The sequence below is a fragment of the Dipodomys merriami genome, unplaced genomic scaffold, assembly GCF_024711535.1.
Source record: "Dipodomys merriami isolate MVZ:Mamm:240054 unplaced genomic scaffold, mDipMer1.0.p SCAF_185, whole genome shotgun sequence".
In the NCBI taxonomy this organism is placed as follows: Eukaryota; Metazoa; Chordata; class Mammalia; order Rodentia; family Heteromyidae; genus Dipodomys; species Dipodomys merriami.
This window is the reverse complement of record NW_027203215.1, coordinates 439,799-462,981: the sequence shown is the minus strand read 5'-3', so window position 1 is coordinate 462,981 and position 23,183 is coordinate 439,799. Positions and strand designations below refer to the sequence as shown.

General features: G+C 40.3%; 1 protein-coding gene and 1 long non-coding RNA gene across 6 annotated transcripts in view; one reads left to right on the top strand and one right to left on the bottom strand.

The window, feature by feature from the left end:
* Positions 1-10,279, bottom strand: part of LOC138830175 (uncharacterized) — a 60,602-nt gene extending 50,323 nt beyond the window's left edge. For both annotated transcript variants that reach the window (XR_011372897.1, XR_011372896.1), the window contains exon 1: positions 10,094-10,279. This is a non-coding gene — a long non-coding RNA (uncharacterized lncRNA). The remainder of the gene's footprint in view (positions 1-10,093) is intronic.
* A 141-nt stretch (positions 10,280-10,420) lies between these two features.
* On the top strand, positions 10,421-20,350 carry Dut (deoxyuridine triphosphatase). Of its 4 annotated transcripts, none has more exons than XM_070026605.1 (7): positions 10,421-10,627; positions 11,226-11,364; positions 13,383-13,474; positions 15,119-15,163; positions 19,413-19,487; positions 19,632-19,702; positions 20,227-20,350. In XM_070026605.1, the coding sequence occupies exons 1-7, from the start codon at positions 10,465-10,467 to the stop codon at positions 20,281-20,283; spliced, it is 642 nt and encodes a 213-aa protein (XP_069882706.1). In that variant the 5' UTR covers positions 10,421-10,464; the 3' UTR covers positions 20,284-20,350. The 4 variants fall into 4 exon arrangements, with proteins under 4 accessions (XP_069882706.1, XP_069882705.1, XP_069882708.1 ...); XM_070026604.1 differs by having other exon boundaries at positions 10,421-10,660; XM_070026607.1 differs by lacking the exon at positions 10,421-10,627 and adding an exon at positions 10,868-10,951.
* The last annotated feature ends 2,833 nt before the right edge of the window (positions 20,351-23,183 follow it).

The window sequence follows — 23,183 nt, the reverse complement described above, 5'->3', positions numbered from 1 at the left end:
TCAAAGCTTAGTGCCATTAAAATAGATAAAAGAAATACAGAAAAATCATACAAAAATAAAATTCAAACATTAAAAATGAATGGGGCTACAGGGTATTGGTATATAGCTGTAATCCAGCTTGTAGACAAGTTCTCAAGAAAAGACAAGTTCTCAAGAAAAAAACCCAGAAACAAAGAAAACATAGAACCTATAAATGCACTACAGAATCCTTTGAAGCAATACATAAAGTACCTTATTCTTACTAATACTTTGGAAATTAATGAAAATAATAATATTCTATCTATTCTATCATCTACAACATCAAATATTTAAAAAGACTACAAGCCCACAACTGGAAATGGGAAATAGGCTAAAAGCAAAGGAATAACTAAAAACACAAAATATTTGAACAAAAAGGATATAGTCAGCAATATTAATTTCAAAGCTTAAGACTAAAAGGACTAGAGTATCACTTTATATTTATACAATACAGATAACCACAATGGAGCTATAACAATAATAGAACTTTATATACACAAACAGTATAGTCCTGACATAAATAACACAAGAATTGTTAGAAATAAAAGAGGAATCACAGAAAGCCAATTTTCTCAGCAAACAGCTTACTTACATCACCATCTATGACAGACCAAGAACAAGAAAAAAACAAACCATATTTTAAAATGGATTTAGTAGGTAAATGGTACTCATTCATGGAAAACACATCTTCTCTTAGAAATCAATAGGATATTTATGAAAACAAATTGCATATTTGGTAATGAAGGAAAACAGTAAATTCTATAATGTAGTAATGGTACAATTACATTTTACCATAACATGGTAAAAATGGGCCATAATTTCCAAATATATAAACAAAAATTTAAAAAACAAACCTTACTCATTGAGGAAAGAAAATTCTGCTAAATAACTTGGGTCAAACAAAAAAAATCCAGATGCTGTAGTTTCAGACTATTTAATAGAAATCACATTGAGAACTTCATATAAGAAAACATACTGATGAATACAGGTCTTAAGAGGTAAACTTATAACTATAAATAGGTTTATCAATCAAAAAGAAAATGAAAGTTAACATTCAACTTAAGAATGAGAAACTACACAAAAGAAGGAAGGAAAACATGAAGAAACAGGAATAAAAGCAGAAAGGACAATGAAGAACTCAAGCTGTCAGACAGGAGCTGAAGCTGTTTCCCCAGGTGGTACATGGGGGGACCACTGACTCATCATGTTTGAATCTTGTCTAGACACAAAGGGAGATCATTATACAGGGTATGAAGGTAAAGAGGTCAGAAACATACAGGCTATCTTAGAATTTTGCTTACCACAAATGCTGATATTTGTGGGAAATGCTAAGTGGGGAATCAGATAAGCTACAAGTGGCCCATCGAGTATCTAGATCAAAGCTCCATAGTCCATGCACAGTAGATCATGCCTATTTCTTGAGAATAGGAAATCTACAACTATAAGGAAACACTGAGGCTAAAAAGGACCTCAGGGATTCCCTAGTACTGAACTATAACTCTCATTCAGAGATTTGCACATGGTTCTTATTGCAGAGTTTCATAAATGTGGTGGTCACAATTCTAAATGACTTCTCAGAGCTTGAGAACATCGGGAAAGGGATATTTTTTTCAGCATACAAAGTTCAAAGTGCAGGGTTGGGAATGTGGCTTAGTGGTAGAGTGCTTGCCCAGCATGCATGCAGGCTTGGGTCAATTCCTCAGTATCACATAAACAAACAGAAGTGGCTCAAGTGGTAGAGTGCTAGCCTTGAGAAAAAGAAGCTCAGGGACAGTGTCCAGGCCATGAGTTCAAGTCCCAGGCCATGAATGGAAAAAGAAAGTTCAAAGTGCATAAATAGTACTGATTTTTTGGTATTCATACTTGTGAACATTAGAAAACCATACAGTTTGTCATTCTTGTCAAAATCTAATGGGCTTTCCATGTCAGTCAGTGGAAAATTCACTACACTTTCAAATGTTTACAAGCCCCTAAATTTCACCCAGGAACCTCATCTCCTATAAATGAACCCATCCTACATTACTGTTCAGACCACATGGACCTTTTCAGTACCTTAGATTGTACCTCAGTACCTTAGATTGCTGTGCCTTCTCCCTGAATGCCCATCCCAAGATACCACTTCCTTTAACTTCAGAAAAATGAAAATAATATATTCTTACAGAGGCCTTCCTCCTCCATTCTCTCAAAAATCAACAGCCCCCATTCTACATTTCCCATTTTACTTTCCACATGAAAATTCAGCACTATTTATCCTCTTTTAAAATCTCAAACTAATTTTCAACTATTCTGTTTCCAGTTAATTCCCTCAAAAGTTTAAATTGTGCCTGGAATATGGAACACATCCAACAAATATTTCCTGAAAGGATAAATAAATACGGGGCTCTGAGCAGAATGGAAAGTATATAGCCTTTTAGGGGTATAGTCTGACTCTCACGAGTAGCCTCATTTCACCCCACTCATATCCCCTCTGCATGCATGCGTGCACACACACACACACACACACACACACACACACACACACAGTCATGCGCCACATTTTATATATTCTCAGTGTCCTCTTGGTCTCTGCACAATCTGGATCTACTACCTGGATTTCCTGACTCTCCTTTTTCTGTATCACTCTTTTTTTTTTTTTTTAAGTACTAAGGTTAGAACTCAGGGCCTTCACTTGTTGGGCCCACTCTCTACCACCTGAGCCACTCTAATAGCCTTTCATGTGTTGGTTATTTTTTACAATAGGTTCTTGATTTACATCTAGGCCAGCCTAGACTCTGATCCTCCTAAGTGTGCTCTCCTATATTGCTGGCTGACAGGCTCAACACTTCCAACCATTGGCAGAGATGGAGACTCATTACCTTTTTGAGGGGAGGAAAAGCTTGACCTTGAGCTGTGATTCCTGGATTTCTGCTTTTCAAGCAGCTAGGATTATGAGCTTGGGTCACTATGTTCAGCTTTTATCACTGTTTAGATAAAACAGTGATAAAAATAATACATTTTTTTTTTACCAAAGAGATAATTACTGAAGTGCTTCTCAGTTTGTTGGACATATCAGTGCTTTTATTGACTTACCTGGACAAAAGTGTGGCAAACTTTACTAAGATACGTCATTCTAAGCTCTTACAATATAAGATATCTACTTCCCTTCGCTGAAAACACTTTAGAGTATGTTTGGGATTGTGAAAAATACTCTGACAGAAGGGAAGAGAAAATCTGATAGGTAAAAATGGAAATAGTAGTAATTAGGTTATTTGGGAAGGGTGTCTATGAAAATATTTAAACGTGAGAAAAGCCCTATTATGAAAAACGGTTATAGCTAAGAAATTTCCTCAATCTTTTGTGCTCTATGAAATGATGAATAGCCAAGTGACTTAGATAAGAATTGCTGAACACTCTTGTTCATGATTTGTACATCATGTCCTTTTTTAAAATCTGAAACCAAGGTCAAACTGAGACCTGGAGACAAAAAGGATTTATTATCAGTGATGAGAAAACTTTGGAATATTTAGAACTTATAATCAGTGGGAGTAGGGAGGTGAGTTAGAGGTCTTGGTACGAGATGATGCTGGCACCACAATGTGGGATACAAACTAGGTATGTTTAGATACAGGATCAATAGACTGGAAGAACCAGATTAAAAATTATAATAGTAAAGAGCACCATCAAGATAACTTGAGAAAATTTTGATGAAGAGACTTATAGAGATGTGGACAAGATTTGGAAAATCAAAACCATAAGGAAGTGTACAGTATCCAGAAGCACATTAAAATATGTACTGCTTCATCAGTATATGTTGCTCCTCTCATCAGAGCTGAGTGGAAATTGGGAGAAAGCAGTTCCTGGACCCTAGAAAAGGGTAGAGGGAGACTGACAGCTTGAGGGCATCTGGCCTTACTCTTCTCAGCTCCCTGTTGGGGCTTTTCCACTGTCCAAACCCAAATGGAAGCCTAAAGACTAAAGGGAGATTATTGGTGAGGTCCCGAAGAGGAAAGTCTCCCAGGGTAGGGGCTAGGTGGAGGGACAGAGAGAGCCTGCAGGGAAATGGAAAGGTATGTAGTAGAAATGGTGGGAGTATTTCAATTTATTAAAAGACAAGGTGGAGACACAATGTTTCTACTTAATTTCCTCACTACTCAATCTCACCTAGTTCATTCCTATTAGCAGAGACATGGCTAGCCTCTCACATTCCCCACTTCTTTGAACATTTACAAGTGCTATTTTGCCTTAAGAGAAGCAATTAAAACACTTAGGAAGACTAATGAAACTACCTTCATTGGGAAATTTATTTTGACAAGTAAAATTTGGGGAAATGTTGCTGTATGAAAAGTGGATGAAACCCACTTTGGACTGGAAAAGAAAAAAGAGACTGTGAGCTAGTACATCAAGATTATTTCACAGGAGCAGCACACTGAATCCTAATCAACTAAAACCATAGCAAGCCTTATTTACACCTCTCCCTGCATGGATACCCTTATTTTACCATTGTTTCCATTTCGCTTGTTTTTGTTTTTGTCCCTCTCCACCCTGATGTTAGGAAGATAATTCAATTTGCACTGCACATTTCCTCATAGAAATTTTGAATCTAATGAATATAAAAATCATGGACTTAGTCCAATTTTATTTTAATCAGTTTTTCTCTTTCCTAATTCAAGATTAACGTCTCAGTATATATGTAGAGATTTAGTAGTGAGAGTAACAGTGTGCACATTAAAATATGTACTGTCTCATCAGCAATTTGAGCTATGATAATTACTGGATTTGTTTACCAGCTACAGATGAGAAAGCATAACCTTTTTGTTCCTGTCTTTCTTTCAATTTGGAAAAACATGTGCTACTAATAAGAAAAAAATCATATCACAGTTGTTAATGTCGTACAGTAAATCAGGAGCAACCAAGGAGACAAAATAAGAGATCAAAACTGTCTGAAGTAGTGTCTTCACCTGGCATCCTTCCACCTAGCCTCCCAACAACAGGAAAGCTCTCCTGCTCACTCTGTTCAGCATCACCACCACAATCTCTGCTAGTACTCCAACTCCTTACCTGGTGGATACCACCATCTCCAAATACCAATTCCACATACCTAGCTTAGTGTGTCCTCCATGCCATTTTCTAATTTTACAATCATTCTCCATCTGTTGCTTTTGGACCCATTTAAGTCCATCCACAAACTAGGGTGGAGTGTGATGAGGATGAACAGGAGAATGAGAGAAAATACTCCCCAACCTTAATAACTAGGCAGCAATAGAAAGACAACCATACTCCTAAAGAGGGGGGGAAAAAGCCCATTCTTAGGATACTCCAGGAAGAGATCAGGCCTGCTTTATAAGGGCTTCCTGAGCCCTGATCTAGAAACTTCCTGAAGACATCCACACTTTGCTTCATGGCTACAAGCGTGCTCTAAAAGCAGCAAGCTGAAACTTTCACATCTTATAAGGGTAGAAAAGAGTGAAATTATTCAAATTACTTAATATTTGAGCTAAGGGTCTTCAATCAAATAACCTCAATGTCTTCCTCTACTTGTTTCCTTCCTCTACCCTATTTCTATACCAAATTGACTTGTTGGCCTACAAACCCAGTTAAAGGGAAGTATCTGTTTTTATGAACAACAACAACAAAAATAACACATCCTGTTGAATTATTACCTCTCAAGGCAAAAGGGACTCTGAAGATGTGATTAAAGCACTGACTTGGAGCTGGAAACAGCTTGCATCCACCAAAGATTCATAGTGGCACTAGACTTATGCAGTTGAATTAATCAGTATGAAAGATAGCTATGTTGTAATAAAGACAACACAAAATAAATGATAATTGGAATATGTCTAGTTTTTCTTAACTGCAGAACCATGAATTTAAAGTATATGTTCATACTGAGGTGTGTGTTCATAATGAGTTCTATTTCCACTGTTTGTAAGGAATGTCCTATTACATATTTATACTGGCTCCAAATTATAATCTGTTACTCTTTTTTAGTTAATGGCCTTTTCTCTTTTCAATCTAAAATAACCTCAGATGAAAACTACAATATTAAACTTTCTATGCCCAAACTAACCAGAGAAATTGCAAAATACCATATTGGTGCTAGGTTTTATGAGTGAAGCAAAATTGTTTTTGCATATATAACATTCAAATAAGTGTTTAAAAGATCCATAAAAGTGTATGACTCATTAATCTGAAAGATAAAATACATATATACATGATAAGATTATATGAGAGTTTCTGACTAAATGACTTAACAAAAAGTGTTACACACGATAACATTGCAAGTTCCTGAAGTTTGATCTGAGACTAGGAAAGACTAGGAAAATGGGGCTATGACAATATTTTAAGATAGGCAAAGATTCAAATCATTTCTCATGTAATTTTTTTTTTTTTGTAATATTAGGGTTTGAACTCTGGGCCTTAAGCTTGTTAGGCTGGTGCTCTACCACTTCAGCCACATCTCCATCCCAGTCTTCGACGGTTATTTTTGAGATGTAATCTATCAAACTTTTGTGCTTCAACTGGCCACAAACTTTGATCCTCCAAATCTCAGCCTCCTCGGTAGTTAGGATAACCGGTGTTAGTCACTGGAGCTTGCTTCATGTGAACTTTTCTAAGGAAAATATTAGAGGAAATACTTGACAAAATGAGGAAGTAAACTAAGAAAGGTTCTCAAGTGGTAAAGCCAGGGCTGCTATACAAGAGAGGGCTGGAATTTCAGTGTAACAACTAGAACTAGGATCACTAGCACAGACTGGGGCAAAACCAATGGAGGACACATGATGACCCATTGCAATAATGATACCCACAAGACAGTATATTGGAAATGAACTTTACAACTTGGTGGTAGGGGGAAGGGAACTGGGGGAGGGAAAGGGACAGTGGGAGAACAACAAAGGAGGGGGTAATAATGCTCCACAAGAAATGTACTCATTACCTTACTCATGTACAAGAAATGTACTCATTATCTTACTCATGTAACTGTAACCCCTCTGTACAGCATCTTTACAATAAAATAATGGAGACAGTTCTAATCAAAAAAGGAAAGTGAAAGAATGTCTTTTGATATCTCATTTGATATATATTTGATATATATATTTGATATATGTTAGAGGTACTAGATCCACCGTTGTATGTAGAATACAGTTAATAGTAAATTAGATGCAATACCAAGAAGAATAATACCAATTAACTTACGGAGCCAAAAAAAAAAAAAAAAGGAAATGCCATGTTTCTGTTTCAGTAGTGAACAATAACTACATACCAGCTAACTTAGTCAAACATCCTTACAAACTACTGGGAGAATGGATTTATGATATCATGTTAAGAGACTAAGTACTCAGCTACAGTAACTCAGAAGATAACATTTATACTACTTTATTGTAAAGAAAGAGGAAAGTAAGTTCAGATAAAGTTAAAAAACTTGGGAGCACTGCCTTTAAAGAGTGAGAAGAGATGGAATGAGGGTGTGGGGAAGTAGAGGACATCTCAGTATGAACATATACTTTAAATTTGTGGGTGCCGCAAATAAGAAAAACTAGTCCTGTTCCAAACATAGTTGATATCATGTTGTCTTTATTAGAATAAAGCTATCTTTCATGCTGATTATTCAATTGCATAAGCCTAGTGCCAATATGAATTTTTTGTGGATGCAAGCTGTTTCCAGCTCTAAGTCAGTGCTTTAATCATAAATCTTGAAAAAACCATGGGGGATGGTGTCTGCTTAAAAATTAAAGAAAAATCAAGACTTTGAGGCTATATGCCAGGGTCTGGTAGATTAGACAATGAGGTCACTATTATTCATTCACATAAGTACCAAACAGGGCTGGGAATGTGGCTTAGTGGTAGAGTGCTTGCCTAGCATGAATGAAGCTCTGGGTTCAATTCCTCAGTACCACATAAACAGAAAAGGCTGGAGGTGATGCTGTAGCTCCAAGTGGCAGAGTGCTAGCCCTGAGCAAAAGAAGCTCAGGGACAGTGCCTGGACCCCAAGTTCAAGCCCTAGGACTGGCAAATAAATAGTATCAAGCAACTATTCATTCTGACGCAGGCATTAAGCTAGATATTAGGAATACAAAAGCAAATGAAGATATGAAGATATGTAAGTTCCCTGTCCCCATGGAGCATGTACCTACTACAGAAATAGAAACTGAGCAAAATAAATAAAAAGAAGTAGAGATTTGGGCTGGGATGTAGCTCAATGGCAAAGCGCTTGCCTAGCAAGTGCAACTTTCTGGGTTCGATCCCCAGTACCAAAAAAGAAAAGACAAAAAAAAAAAGTAGATTGTAGTATTAAGTGTTAAGAGGTGGAAAAATAACTGCTGTAATAGAGAATGAAAGTGTGGAGAAGACCGGATAGCTTGAAACCAAAACTGAGGCAGGGAAGTTTGGTACGTGTAGAAAATGTTAAAAATTCATTTTTGGTACGTGTAGAAAATGTTAAAAATTCATTTGCAGGACGATTGCCCAAAATGAAGTTAGTATTTTAACTAAAGGAGAGACAAAGGCAGGCCAAAAAACAAACACATACACACAAAAAGAGGGAAAAGAAGGAGAAAGAGAGGGAAGGAAGGGGGATTAGAAAAGTAGCAGGAGCCTGTCTCACACCTGTAATCCTAGCTACTCAGGAAGTTGAGATCTCAAGATTCCAGTTCCAAGCCAGCCCAGACAGAAAAGTCCCCATGAGACTCATCTTCAATTAACCACTCAAAAACCAGAAGTGGAGCTGTGGTTGCTCAAAGTGGTAGAGCGCTAGCCTTGAGCAAAAGAGCTTAGGAACAGCCCCTAGGCCCTGAGTTCAAGCCCACTTATGACCTCCGGAGAGCAAGACAACCACCCAGGCACAGACAGTGAAAGGTGGACAAAAGAAGTTTATTTATACTATTTACACCAGAAAAGGGACTTGAGACTACCTTGTCCTGGGCTAGATATCCAGAACCAAGAGCAGCCTCAACCACCCAACCTCCAAGCCTCCAATAGGCAGTCCTGATCGCCCCCCTCCCTGTTTTATTAGTTGGTCTGCACACCACCAAACCTTAGACCTCCAAAGGGGAAGGCTTTTCCCTTTCTGCCCTTCCTCCTCCTCTGCAGGCCTCTCCACTCTCCTCAGTCCTCCTCTGCTCTCCTCTTGGAGGCGCCTCTCCACTGGCCTCTCTAGAGGAAGGTCCTACATGGCCTCCCAAATGACCTGTCCTCCACAGCCCTGCCCTGCTCTGGCAAGCTTTCCCCTCCTGCCGTCCATCCCTCCACTCCTACTACTCTCCGTACTCAAGGTTCCCCCCCTAACCTCCCTCTCACCTCTCCTCTCCTCAGGAGTCCAGGTGTCCTCTGGATTCCTCTCCTCCCTCTAGATTGTCCCAAACGTTTTCCGCTAACCTCTCCTCAACCTCTCCTTCACCTCTCCTCAGGACTGCGGGCTTTCTCCTACTCCCCCCTGTACCCAGAAAGGCTGCGCCCTTCCCCCACCAATGATTTCAAACCGCCACTCGGGCTTAAGCTATTGATTATGGGGGGGGGCCCTAAGAGGTCATTACAGCCCCATTATCTGACAAGAAAATAAGGAAAGAAAGGAAGGGAGGAGGAGGAGGAGGAGTAAATAGCAGGAGTCTCATCTCTCTGGGTATGAATTTGGGGTGTCCTCAAATACAGCTAATCTTTAATATACTTTTTTTTTCAGAAAGTGTGCAAAAGTTACTAAGAGTTAACCATCTAGAAAAGTCCCAACATGTTAAGAGGGTTCAGTTCAAGCGGGGCCTGTAAGTTAAGAAGACCACGAAGACACTTTCCCAGCAGTTACCTCCTGAGTTGTCACTCATCTAATAACACGGCCCCGCGGCTCCTGTTTATCTTGGAAATTAAGGTGCACTGAAATATGGTTCCCAGACTTTTTTTGGGGGGGGGGAGTCACTTTGCAGAAATACCCGCAGATGATCCCCCACGCCCACTGTCAACCACACCACCGTTAAGCCCGGGATCTGCGGGAGTCCCAGCCACGAGGGGATCCCCCACGGGCTTCACCTGGGCCAGGATTCTAGCTGAGATGCTCGGTCCTCCCCTGAAACCTCCCCCACTTCCCGTCCTCCCCCATGTTTTCCACCACCTGGTGGTCTGAGTGCCGCAAGTCGAGCTCGGGGTCGTGGACCGAAGAGTCGCATCCGGGTACTGGTGGTGGAGGGGGGGGGGGTGTCGGTCGCTTTGAGGCCTACGGGAAGCCTCGGGCTTGGTAATCACGGCCGCAGGCGGCAAGGCCTCAGGTCAGGTTGACGCCAGGGCTAACCACGTGAGGCCCGCCCTCAACCCGAAGTGGGGGGGGGAGCGGAAACGGAAAGGCGGGAGCAGCGGAGGCCGCACGTGAAGCCCGCGAGGCGCGGGGCAGCCACGCGCCGCCGCCGCCGCCGCCAACGGAAAGTAGTGCTTCCGGGGTCACCTGGTGGGTGGGGTGGGGGTCGGGGAACGCGCCGGCCGGGAGCGATGAGGTCCTTCCGCCAGCGCGCCGCCGCGTTCCGCTCTCATTTACTCCTCGCTCGACTCCGCTCGGTGTTGAAGGAAGCGTTGAGACTCTCTGAGACCGCGCTGCCGGCCGACCCCCACCAGCTCGGGGCACAGGCAGCGGCTTCCGCTCCCCAAGCCAGAGGTGCCGCGCGGACCCAGAGAAGCCCGGGCCCAGGTCGCGCGGGCCGCGGGTGGGGGCGGGGGACGTCAAGTGGGAGGAAAATCCCCCCTCCCACCCCGCCGCACGCAGCGCGGGAAACGGCACGCAGGGGGGGCGGGCGAGTCCATTTGAGTCCCTGCTTACGGGGGGAGACGGGGGGGGGGGGGAAGAGAGGTGTCGTTTTCTTTCATGGGGGGGGAGAGTGTGGGGAGGGAAATCGTTGAAGATGTTTTCCGTTAAACCGGAGCTCCGAGTGTTGGACTCGGGGTTGTTTCCGCGGAGGCTCAGCTCGACTTTGCGACCAAGGTTCCGGCTCCAGCATGGAGTTCCCCTCCCTCCCCTCCCAGAGCGGTGGGTTCGTCCGGCCGGGGGCGGGGCGGTTTGAAGCTTGGCGGGTTTTCGCGCTCACCTGGCGCCGTCTCTTGTCTCTCTTTCTCCCTCTTTCCTTCTTTCTCTCTCTCTCTCTTCCTTTCTTCCTTCCTTCCTTCCTTCCTTCCTTCCTTCCTTCCTTCCTTCCTTCCTTCCTTCCTTCCTTCCTTCCTTCCTTCCTCTCCCCGGTTGGCCATGCCCTGCTCAAAAGAGACCCCCGCCAGCTCCCCCTGCAAGCGGGCTCGACCTGCTAAGGAGGGCGACATGCGGCTGCGCTTTGTGAGGCTCTCCGAGCACGCCACGACCCCGACCCGGGGGTCGGCGCGCGCCGCAGGCTACGACCTGTACAGGTGGGTGAGTAGACCACACCCCCCCCCCTACACCCCGGGATCCGGGGCCTAAGCCCGAGCCAGTCAACTGGGGAAACTACACCAAGGCTGTGTTTGGCGGTTCGGGCATCTTTGAAGTCGTCGCTTTTTAGCCTTAACTCACAATAGGGACCCCGCAGGTAAATAACCCATGAGATGGCCCGGGCGTTATTTAGCAGTATCGATCCCCACCCTTTTGCCAAGTGGAAGGCAGAGACGACCTGGCTCGTCTGGGCCTTCGGAGGAGCTGACCCCAAGGCTGATCAGGTGTACTGAACTAGAAAAAAGTCAGAATGGTTTCTAGAAAGGTTTGAGGTAGGCCGATTCTGACTGAAAGGGTTGCTTAACTATACATCTGTTAGGCCCAAGGTTTGGTAGGGTCACATGATGAAATAAATACAGGAATGCCAGTATAGTACCATCCTTTAATTACTTAGAACTTTCTAGCTCTCCAACTTTTGATCACATGTGCTGCCTAATGTAATTTTCACAATCAGATTAGCATCTGGTTTTTTTAACAGGTGAGGGAGTTTGTCAGCAAATTAATTGATTTGCCCAAGGGAAATTTGAATGTGATGTAGGTTTTTTAACTTGGAATTTATTCTTTTCACCTGTTTATTGTGCCCAGTTGTTGACTTTTAAGTGAAAAACAGTCTTGGGATTAGGGATTTCAAGCATCCCAGATAATTTAAATGTGAGCCTACTGGCTTAAATTGTACATACTGGGAAGGGCAGAAAGAACAGAGAGAGATAGTAACTGAAAAAGAAAAGTAAGTTAGAGAGTGTTGTAGCTGACAGGGATAGTAGTCTAGAAGAATAAAAGAATGATGGAGTTTGACAAGACCCTTCCAAAGTATTATGTCTGGGCATTGTAAGTGTTGGGGGAAATTTTGACTTGATAATTTTAGGCATTCATCCTCCCAATAAAATTGATATGATTTCTTTAATAAAATAGAGTGACTTAAGATGTCTAAAGTAACTTGCAGTTTTATAAAATCTTTGTGTTTTGTTTTTTGTTGTTGGTCGTGGGGCCTGAACTCTGGGCCTGGGCACTGACTCTCAGCTCTTCAGTTCAAGGCTAGTGCTCTACCACTTGAGCCATAGCACCACTTCTGGTTTTTTCTGCTTATGTAGTGCTGAGGAATCAAACCCAGGGCCTCATGCATACAAGACTAACACTCTACCACTGAGCCACTTTCCCAGCCTCCCCCTTTTTTTTTTTTTTTGTCGGTCGTGGGGCTTGAATTCTAGGCCTGGGCTGTCTGTCCTTGAATTGTTCAGCACAAGGCAAGTGCTCTACCACTTGAGCAACACTTAGGGTTTTCTAGTGGTTTATTGGAAATAAGGGTCTCATGGACTTTCCTGCCCAGGCTGGCTTTGAACTGCAATCCTCAGATCTCAGCCTCCTGAGTAGCTAGGATTACAGGCGTGAGCCACTGGCACCTGGCCCCCTTTGTATGTATGTATGTATTTATTTATTATTGTTTTTGTCCCGTTGGCCCCCTTTGTATTTATTTATTTATTTATTGTTTTTGTCCCGTCGTGGGGCCTAAACTCTGGGCTTGGGCGCTGTCCCTCAGCTCTTCAGCTCAAGGCTAGCGCTCTACCACTTGAGCCACAGCGCCACTTCTGGCTTTTTTTTTTTGCTATATGGTGCTGAGGAATCGAACCCAGGGCCTCATGCATGCAATTCAAATGCTCTACCATTGAGCCACCTTCCCACCCCTCCCCTTTGTTTTTATCAAGTGAGCTATGGTGATATCCCAGCAGCATGTTAGAAGTGTTGACCTCTCTCCCTCTATCATAAAATTCACAAAGAATTATTTTGTCTAAAAATGTCCTTTTTTGTAAATATCTACTCGGCTTTCAAACTTCATATAAATTGGAAACTCACCAAAGTATGAGTTATTTTATGATCTGTATTTAAAAGAATAATGTATACATTGTTACAGAAAAGAGTAAAAATATATAAATATCAATTGTTTTCTTTAATATCTTAGTGCTTATGATTATACAATACCACCTATGGAGAAAGCCCTTGTGAAGACGGACATTCAGATAGCTCTTCCTTCTGGGTGCTATGGAAGAGTAGGTAAGTAACTTAAATAAATAGGATGAAATAACAGGTTATTGCAAGGACTGTGTCCTAAGATAATAGTACTGTCTCTAATGGGCTCATGATATTTGCTTTTGCTAACCTCCGCAATACTGGTTTTGTTTTGTTTTTTGTTTTGTCAGTCGTAGGGCTTGAACCCTAGGCCTGGGCGCTGTCCCTAAGCTCTTCAGCTCAAGGAGAGTGCTCTACCACTTGAGCCACAGTGCCATTTGTGGGTTTCTCGTGGTTAATTGGAGATAAGAGTTACATGGACTTTCTGCTTGGGCTGGCTTTGAACTGCAATCCTCAGATCTCAGCTTCCTGAGTAGCTAGGATTTGGCATCTGGCTCAATACTGGGGTTTGAACTTGCTCTCCTTTTTGCTAGACAGGCACTGAGCGACCTGACCCACATCCCTAACCCTTTTTGGCTTTTCTTGTTTATTACTGTAGCTTCCTCCTTAAAAAAAACTTCCAACAAACACAATTGGAAATTACTCTGGAGACTTTACTTATGCTTTTTAAGGCTCAACACATTGGCCGAAGAGGTTGGGCTAAATGCCTTAGAAAAACTGAAAATTAAGGTAATTTTAATTGGTGCTTGTACCATTGGCTCTGCCCTGCAAGAATTAGATTGTATGTAAGATCATATTCTCTCTTTGTTTATATCAAGAATAGTTTTGTTGTTTTATACTAAGAATAGAACTCCACTAGGTGCAAGTGGTTCCTGCCTGCAATCCTAGATAACTTGAGAGGCCCGAGATCAGGTGGTTGAAATTCGAAGCCAATATGATCAGCAAAGTCCTGGGTGCTAGAATCATGGCTCAAGTAGTAGAGCTTAGAAAAGCCAAGTGAGAGTGCAAGATCCTGAGTTCAAGGCCTGTACTGCACCATACAAAGTAAAACTAAATTTTAATCCATTGAACCTCGTCCTGTTCAGTATTTTCTCTCCCATTGGATAAAAAGGGACATTTCAGTTGTCTAGAGGAGAAGCTCTTATATAATGGGAGGAGCTAGGACAAAATGAACTGCAAGTCAGCAGGTTTGACTTTTCTGGGAAAACCGCTGTTACCAGAGAGTGAATTTAAAACTTGTAAAGAGCATAATATAGGTAGCTATCAGACTAAACATGAAGAGAAAAGTGAAACGGTGAGTCCTTCTAGGAGAGTGACTTACCAGCTATGTGTGGAAGAAACACTTTGGCCATATAGGGCAATGTAGCTCACAGACCATGGGAGGGCGTTTCATTTGGTCCAACCAAGGCAACTGCAGATGGGTCAGCAAATTGAGCTTTTTCATAAAATCTATCATAATCACATAAACTTTGAGGATGAACAAGGAATATCCAGAAAAAAAAATTGGGCACTTGCCTGGTCCCTTTAACATCATTGACTGTATTTTTAGGGTGGGGAAAGATCAAGGGATGGAATGTAAAAGTCAAGGCAAGAGGTAGCATTTATTGTCGAAGTTCCTACTTTTCTAAAACACAGGCTTTCTTATTTCATAATGATAAATGTATTCAGAATGATCTGTTTAAATTAGCATGAAGAAAGAGATGCTAAAAGAGTATCATACCTACATTGCATCACTTATATCTATATTGCCCTTCTCCACTTAAAATAGCATTTTTTTTTTTTTTTTAGCTCCACGTTCTGGCTTGGCTGCAAAACACTTCATTGATGTAGGAGGTAATATTTTTACTGTTGTTGATAAATGTATTAGTCCTTAAAAATGTACATATTCACATGGTAGATTTTATTATATCTTGCTTTAGAGTTTTAATCTGAAGTAATAAGACCGTTTAAATATATAGTTTTACATACTATTTGGTAACATCCTATTTTTAGTCATTTTGTAAGGTTTTTATTAATCAGATAACTTGACACTAAGAAAAGATTTTTAACTTGGTGTAGTGATAATCTATACTTCTACAAATTTAATTTTGACTCAGATAAATTGATATGCTAAATTCTCTTGTGACTGTTTTTATGCAGCTACTTTAGGAGGATTTTAAGATGATGAAACTTGTTCAGTGGTGAGAAAGTTGTTTTATGTTCAAAACTGGAGTATATACATCTGATTTCTACCTCTTTTTTCCTTAGACTGCAATTAAAGATGGAGATTACCATTCCTATATCCCTTCAGTATTGTCCAGAATCTGCTGGGTCTTTGTGCTACTGCAGTGGTTAAAAGCATCTACTAACCCCTGGCTGTCTTAATCTAACGTTTTGGAAGGGTCTTTGTGTCACCCCATGGTGTCACTAGGTGGTGCTGTGGTACAAGACAGAAGGCCAATCGCAGTTCTTCACTTTTTGTTTTTTTGTTTTTAATAGCAAGGATTGTTTTTGACAGCCTGTAATTGGGTTGAGTCCCTGAACAGTATTCTCAGAAATACTTCATGTGGTCATTTGGCATGCATTTAATAGTCTACCTTAAGAATATGAAAGACTGTATATATTTTGAATGCAATTTCGAAGGATTATGAAAGGAATGTGGACTCGGAGCTTTAGTTTCCTTAACCGTACAAATAGATACTAGTGTGCCTACCTCTGAAGGGTGGAAGGATGAAATGATAATGTAAAAAGCATCTGACACATCACATGTTTAATGATACATGTCTTAGGGACTTGACTTTTTTAATATGGAAACATTTTTCCCTACCCCGATTTTGTTACTAATTTTAGCAACTTTTTGGGAAAAAAATTTAAGTAATTGGAAAGTTAGGTTGCTTGATGTATGGTATGGGGTTATTCATAAAATCACATTGTGGTATGTTTTTGAATGCAAAGTATCTTAATAATGTCCCAGGTACAAGTTTATTATAGTTGGCAATGTTTTTTTTTTTGTTTTTTTCCTGAAGAGACACTGTTAGAAATCTTAAGCTGTAAATAAGGGTCAAAGGGAAAAGTTGAGTATGCAGGATTCTGTTCAGAATTCACATCTGGTAGGTGTGGATAGTTTTCACTAAAGGTTTCCAACAAATGACATGCCAAAGTCTTGGAACTTTCGCCTGAAGTCAGTTAATCACTCTGCCAGTTCCAATGCATGATTTTTCCAATGATAACTTCAAGACACTTGAAGTTTTCTCTGAAGAAGAAAACTATCCCTGATGCTTATGTCTTTTATGCAGGAAAAGAATAAGTCTTAGATGATTCTCAAAACACAAATGACAGTTTAGTAAATGTATTTGGAACTGTTGAATTTTGCATACCGTAAGCACTCATACTTAAGAAATAGGTTTCAGTTGAAGATCTCTTTTTCTGCCATACATTTTCATTGGCTCCAGTTTTATCTTTAGTCAGTTAAAGGCTTTTTTACATTTTTATGGTCCACGCATAAAATCTTAGTAGATTATTTGGCCCTGTAGGATTCAAGATCTACAGCTAGTAGAGCACCCCAGACAAGAGTGTGTTACAAATACATAGCAGAAGCCTTTGCGAAAAGGGAGATTTTTGTAAGGTTGAAAATACCATAACGTTCAGAATATTTGCAGCTTTGTGTTGGTGGCTCATACCTGTAATATTAGTCTGTAGGCTGAGACCTAGCATGTCATAGTTTGCAATCATCCCAGGCAGAAAAGTCTGTGAGACTCCCATCTCCAATTAACCAGCTAAAAGCTAGACTGGAGGCATGACTGAGGTGATAGCTTTGAGCAGTCAAGGGGAGCCAGAGTATGACCTCCTAATTTAAGCCCAGGTACAGGCAAAATAATAATGATAGCAATGGTATATATTCCACATTTTCTGTCTGAAAAGAATGGCCAAGGTTTATGTGTGTATATTAATCTAAAAGGCTGTCTCTAATATTTTTAGTGAAAAAAGTAATATGTAAACTTAATTGTAAAATGTTGTCTCTCAAATGGTTAACTTAAATTTTTCTTAAAGTAGAAACAAAAAAGCCTGGAAGGGGCTGGGAAGGTGGCTCAGTGGTAGAGCGCTTGCCTTGCATGCATGAGGCCCTGGGTTCGATTCCTCAGCACCACATAAGCAAAAAGGAAAAAGCCAGAAGTGGCGCTGTGGCTCAAGTGGTAGAGCGTTAGCCTTGAGCTGAAGAGCTGAGGGACAGTGCCCAGGCCCATCGTTCAGGGCCCTCCCCCCCCCCCCCCCCAAAAAAAAAGGCCTAGAAATCAAGCTACGTCGTCTTTTTCAAACTTACTTGAGCTTCTGCCTCAAATTCTCCAGCCTTCTGTGGTCCTTTGTTCCAGCATACTATGGTACAGAAGGTTTGCTCTCTTAAATCTAAGCTAAATCATACCTGCAGTCAAAACTTGCTTGGTATAAGTAACATGGAGACAAGTGGTCCCTTTTTTCTATCAGTTTTCCTAAGTGTTAAGGACTAAAATTAATGGACAGTTCACAGTGAAGGAAGAAAGGTTTCCTTGAATTTGCCCAAGTTTTACTGCCTTATTGCTGTCATTCAGTCCAGATATGAGATGAATTGCATTAGCTGCTTTCTAGACTGTATAGCAGGCTTCAAGGCTTGTAATCAGCCTGGTTTTCCACCTTCGTGAGAAAATGGAGATAGGATGTAGTTTGAATTACCTTTGTACTAAGTAATTTTTTTGTATGGCCTTAAGATAATTTGGAGTATGGCCAACCAGCCTGAGTACCGATTGAGCTGGATTCTTGACTATTATTTATTTTCTTTCTTGAAGATATTTTTTGGTTTGTTTGGGGAAGGTAAGAGTACTAATAAGGATAAGTCAGATATAAAGTAGAGCTACATTGTTTATATGTATCTCATTCAGTTTTTTTACAAACCAAGCAGAAAGATGTAATTGGTATAGGGAGTGGGGTTCAGGAGTGGGTGACTTGATAACAGTTAATTTCTTTTTAAGGTACTAAAAGTATTCTAAAACTGATTGTAGTGATGGTTGCACAACTTGAATATACTACAAAGTAATGGATTACTTTATGGATGCATGATATGACAAGTCGCCATCTTTTTAAAAAAATGAGCAGCTGGTGCACTTGTATTATATGTGCTTATGTTTGTGGAAGCTTGTTAAGTTCTCAACCCCCAAAAAGCAAGTCTAACAAGTCTGGTAGATTTCTGGGCCATAGCAGGGACTGGTTCAAATCTGCAAAGATCTGCTTTATCTTTGTTTATAATGTGAAAAAGCTACTAACTGGACAATTAGAAGTTCACATTATTTATGAGTGTGCAGAAGTGTACCCATTGTAAAGCTTGAGAGGTAAGGTCCTCTAAGAGATCATGGTTTTGAAGAAAATCTGTGGTTCAAATTAAGAAGACTGAAAAGTATAGCTTTTTTTAAAATGGAATATCCTGATACTTTCAAGACTGCTGATAAACAGTGTCAGCATTGACTTATTCCAATGTAGATCTTCAGACTTTTTGACATCTTTATAACTGTCATATTTCAATGAGAATATTAGTAAAAAGCTGCTACCAGGAAAAGTCTTTGAAGCCCAAATCATAATTTTTTCCTACTCTTGGCAAGTATGCCATGAGTAGACAGATTGGAGATAATTGCCACTCAGCAATTTGATAAGGGAGCCAAGTTAGAAAATGATCCATTTTCCAAATTCTTACTTGCACTCCAATAATGTCAGTGTTCTTTTCTTTTTTTTTGGGTCCGGTCTTGGGGCCTGAACTCTGGGCCTGGGCGCTGTCTCTCAGCTCTTCAGCTCAAGGCTAGCGCTCTACCACTTGAGCCACAGCGCCACTTCTGGCTTTTTTTTTTTGCTTATGTGGTGCTGAGGAATCGAACCCAGGGCCTCAGGCATGCAAGGCAAGCGCTGTACCACTGAGCCACCTTCCCAGCCCTGTCAGTGTTCTTTTCATGCTGTACATAGTAGCACCACAAGGTTTACTGGGTCATATGTAAGGACAAAATTTTCAGAGCTACAAAGAATAATCTAGGCTAGTGTTCTGGCTGCATAAATCAAGGTTAATAGAATTTTTCTTTTCTTCTAGCTGGTGTCATAGATGAAGATTATAGGGGAAATGTTGGTGTTATCTTGTTCAATTTTGGCAAAGAGAAGTTTGAAGGTATGTTAAATACATTCATTCACATAAATGTACTGAATTTATTATGTGTCTGCAGCATTCCTCTAATCCTCATTGAGTGGGATAATATAGAAAATGCTTCAGAGAAATATCAGCAATTCACTTTTGTTTTTGCTTTCTTTCAAGTGAAAAAGGGTGATCGAATTGCTCAGCTCATTTGTGAGCAGATTTTTTATCCAGAAATTGAAGAAGTTCAAGTAAGTATCATAAGAATGGAGAATGAATATAACATAACAAATAACAAGAAGAAATGTCAGAAGATAATAGATGCTGTTTGTAACTAGATCGTGTATATGAATAATACTATGGAAAGCAAAATTAAAATCTTTTGGATTTTCTTGGTTTTCAGATAAATATATATATATAGTATTTTTTTTGAATAGTAAATTACATAAATACACTATGAAATTCTGCCATTTTCTTAGCTCTTGAAAATTCTCCAGTATTCCAGTGCAGCCTTTTAAAATTTTTCTTCTTTTGGTAATCTCCTTGGTTTGGTTTTTGACAGTGTCTTGCTGTAGCCCAGGCTGGCATGGAACTTTTGATCTTGCAGCCTCAGCCTCCTGAATGCTGAGATTATGGGCATATGTCACCATGCAGGCCTGTAATCTCCCTTTTTAAAAGTTGACATATAGCAGGGAATGAAAATCTTTCAGTAGGAGCTATAGAGAAGTAAAAAGACTAAAATTAACTCTGGCTTGCTATCTTTCTATCTTTTCAGGTCTTGGATGATACTGAAAGGGGTTCAGGAGGTTTTGGTTCTACTGGAAAGAATTAAAATTTGGGCCAAGAATAGAAAATGAAAAGGCATACTTTTTATTAAAAAATAATAGGTTTTGCGTCAAGTGTTTTTGGTGTTTTGCACCATAGTAAACTTAATAGTTTTAACTTGTAAAAAATAGTTTATTTTCTTAATGTTAGAAGGAAAGGTTACTTCTGTTGGGATTATATGGAAACTTATTTTGTGTTTCTGAAATTGCTAGTATGAAAATCTATCTGCTTTGTGAATACTTGACAAGTTTTAAAAAATCAGATGTACAATTTAATTCAATAAAGAGTATCTCGGTTCTGCTTTAATTGCTGTATGAATCATCAGTGCTTGAATCATAAATGAATTCTCTCACAGGTACACATTGAATAAGCTGAACTAAAAATAATCAAAACGATGTTTTCTTCATTTGTCAAATTTTCTTAGTAATATTAAGATTCTTTGTAAATAAGGGGAGAACCCTCAGCTTATTGTTGTGCTTTTTTTTTTTTTTAACATTGATATTCCTTTTGGTAACTTCTTGTTTGACTGAGTAGAGGCTTGTTTGTAAAAGGAAGTATTATTTAGGAATTTCTGGTTAGTTGGTTCCTCTGAGTTTTAGCTCATCAGCCAAAGTATTAGTTGTACTTATCCAAGTTTCCCTTGCTGAAGTAACAATAAATAGGCCATGCCCAATAAAATATTTAAGAGGAATAAAATGAATGACTTAATATTTTTTGGGTTATTCCATCCCAAGTACATAGCTTATTTGTAAGCAGATATGCATTGCAGGTATGGGACTGCTTTTGTGGATTTTCTTGACTAACATCTGCTGCAACTTTGTTAGTGTACTTTATGCTTACCAGACTCCTTTGTGCCAGTTTTGTTTTTTGGTTTTTTTTTTGTGGGTCTTGGAGCTTGAACTCTGGGCTTAGGTGCTGTCCTTGCACTCTTCAGTTCAAGGCGAGCACTCTACTGCTTGAGCCACAGTGCCACTTCCAGTTTTCTAGTGGTTTATTGGAGATAAAAGTCTCATGGACTTTCCTGCCCAGGCTGGCTTTGAAACGTGATCTTCAGAGCTCAGCCTCCTCAGTAGCTACGATTAGAGGCATGAGCCACCAGCGCCCAACTTGTGCCAGTTTTGAGTGCTTAAAGTTTCTTTATCAGGTGCCCTGTGGACTCCCAGCCATTGTTTGAGGGGTGGAATATTGCTGGAACTGTTGATTGTGTTTGGTACAACTTAATCTTAGCTAGTGTAACAGTTGAATAAGAATGCATATTATTAGGTGGCTACCAAGAGATGTACTCTTCAGTAAGGTTGATGAGCACTTTATAATGTTTATCCTTTTTTTACAGTAGTTGGGATTTGAATACAGGACTTCATATTTGCAAGGAACCACTTGAACACACCCTCTTGAACTATGCCTCCAACCCTTTTAATCTAGGTATTTTTGAGAAAAGATCTTAGTATTTGCCTAGTCTGTCTGGACTGTGATCATTCTCTTTACACTTCTTTTCATAGCTGGAATGGCAGATAAATTACCACCATGCTTAGATTTTCCTGTTGTAATGAGTCCCCAAAAACTTTTTCTTAAGCTGGCCACAATTTTCTTCATCTGGGTTTCGCAAGTAGCTGGAATTACAGATGTGAGCATCATGTGATCTAAGGAGACAACTAGATGAAAACCTTGAGATAAGTAAACGTAGACTTGTTTTCTTGAGTCTACTTGGTTGTACATGGCTCCAGATAACGAGACAGATGAGTGAAATGTCCTCTTCTACAGGCAGATTTTTCCCCACTAGAAAGGAAAACAAAAGCCTTGTTGACTGTCTCTGTTTCACCTTACTGGAGATGTACTGCAGCGTCATTTTCTATCTACTTATTTTTTAAGGTATATAGGAGCACTGGCAGGCTAAGAAAGGTAAGCGCCTGGAGTGTGCTGGTGAGGTGAAACTGTCAGCAGTTTCTGTTAGCAGAACTTCATGGTACAGAAGTTTGAAATCATGGACCAAAACTCAATTACAATACTGATGGTACAACAATTCAAAATTCAGGGAGTATAGAAAAAGGTTGCTTGGGCTGGGAAGTTGGCTCAGTGGTAGAGCGCTTGCCTTGCATGCATGAGGCCCTGGGTTCGATTCCTCAGCACCACATAACCAAAAAGAAAAAAAGCCGGAAGTGGCGCTGTGGCTCAAGTGGTAGAGTGCTAGCCTTGAGCTGAAGAGATGAGGGACAGCGCCCAGGCCCAGAGGTCAGGCCCCACGACGGGACCGAAAAGAAAAAGGTTGCTTGTAAAATCCATATGCAAATCTTAAGGCATGTACTCATTCTAGTAAAAATAATAATATCCCTGAGGAGATAGGCAAAGCTATTTTATCTTGGTTGTGAAAATTTTTTTTTCTGTAGTTGACCTGAGCTTTTTTAGCTGAGAAATACCCTTTAGTATTCTATCCTATGAAGATAGGTGAAGAGGGAGGGATGCCTTATCAAAAGCAAAAATAAAATGTTGGAGTGAGTCTTTTCTAATTGGAGATGGATTATATTGTTGGTGTTTGATACTGCTTTTTTTTTCTTACCAAAAAGAATAAACACATGGGAAATAACATATTTTGACTTGAAGAATCCTTTCAAGAATATGAACCCCAGGCACTAGTGGCTCATGCCTATAGTCCTAGCTACTCAGGAGACTGAGATCTGAGGATTGTGGATCAAAGCCAGCCTGGACAGGAAAAGCTGTGAGACTTATATCCAATAAACACCAGAAAATGAAGTGGAGCTGTGGCTCAAGTGGTAGAGCACTTGCCTTGAGCTGAAGAGCTGAGAGATAGCGCCTAAGCCCAGAGTTTTTCCCCATGACCGACAAAAAACCCCAACAAACTATAAATATATGAGATGAAGCTGAGTGCCAGTGGCTGAGGACTAATCCTCA

Coding starts and splice junctions, on each gene's coding strand:
- Dut (XM_070026604.1), top strand. CDS start 10,465: ATGAGGTCCTTCCGCCAGCGCGCCGCCGCGTTCCGCTCTCATTTACTC. Junction 11,365..13,382: donor GCAGGCTACGACCTGTACAG/GTGGGTGAGTAG, acceptor TTAATATCTTAG/TGCTTATGATTATACAATAC. Junction 15,164..19,412: donor ACACTTCATTGATGTAGGAG/GTAATATTTTTA, acceptor CTTTTCTTCTAG/CTGGTGTCATAGATGAAGAT.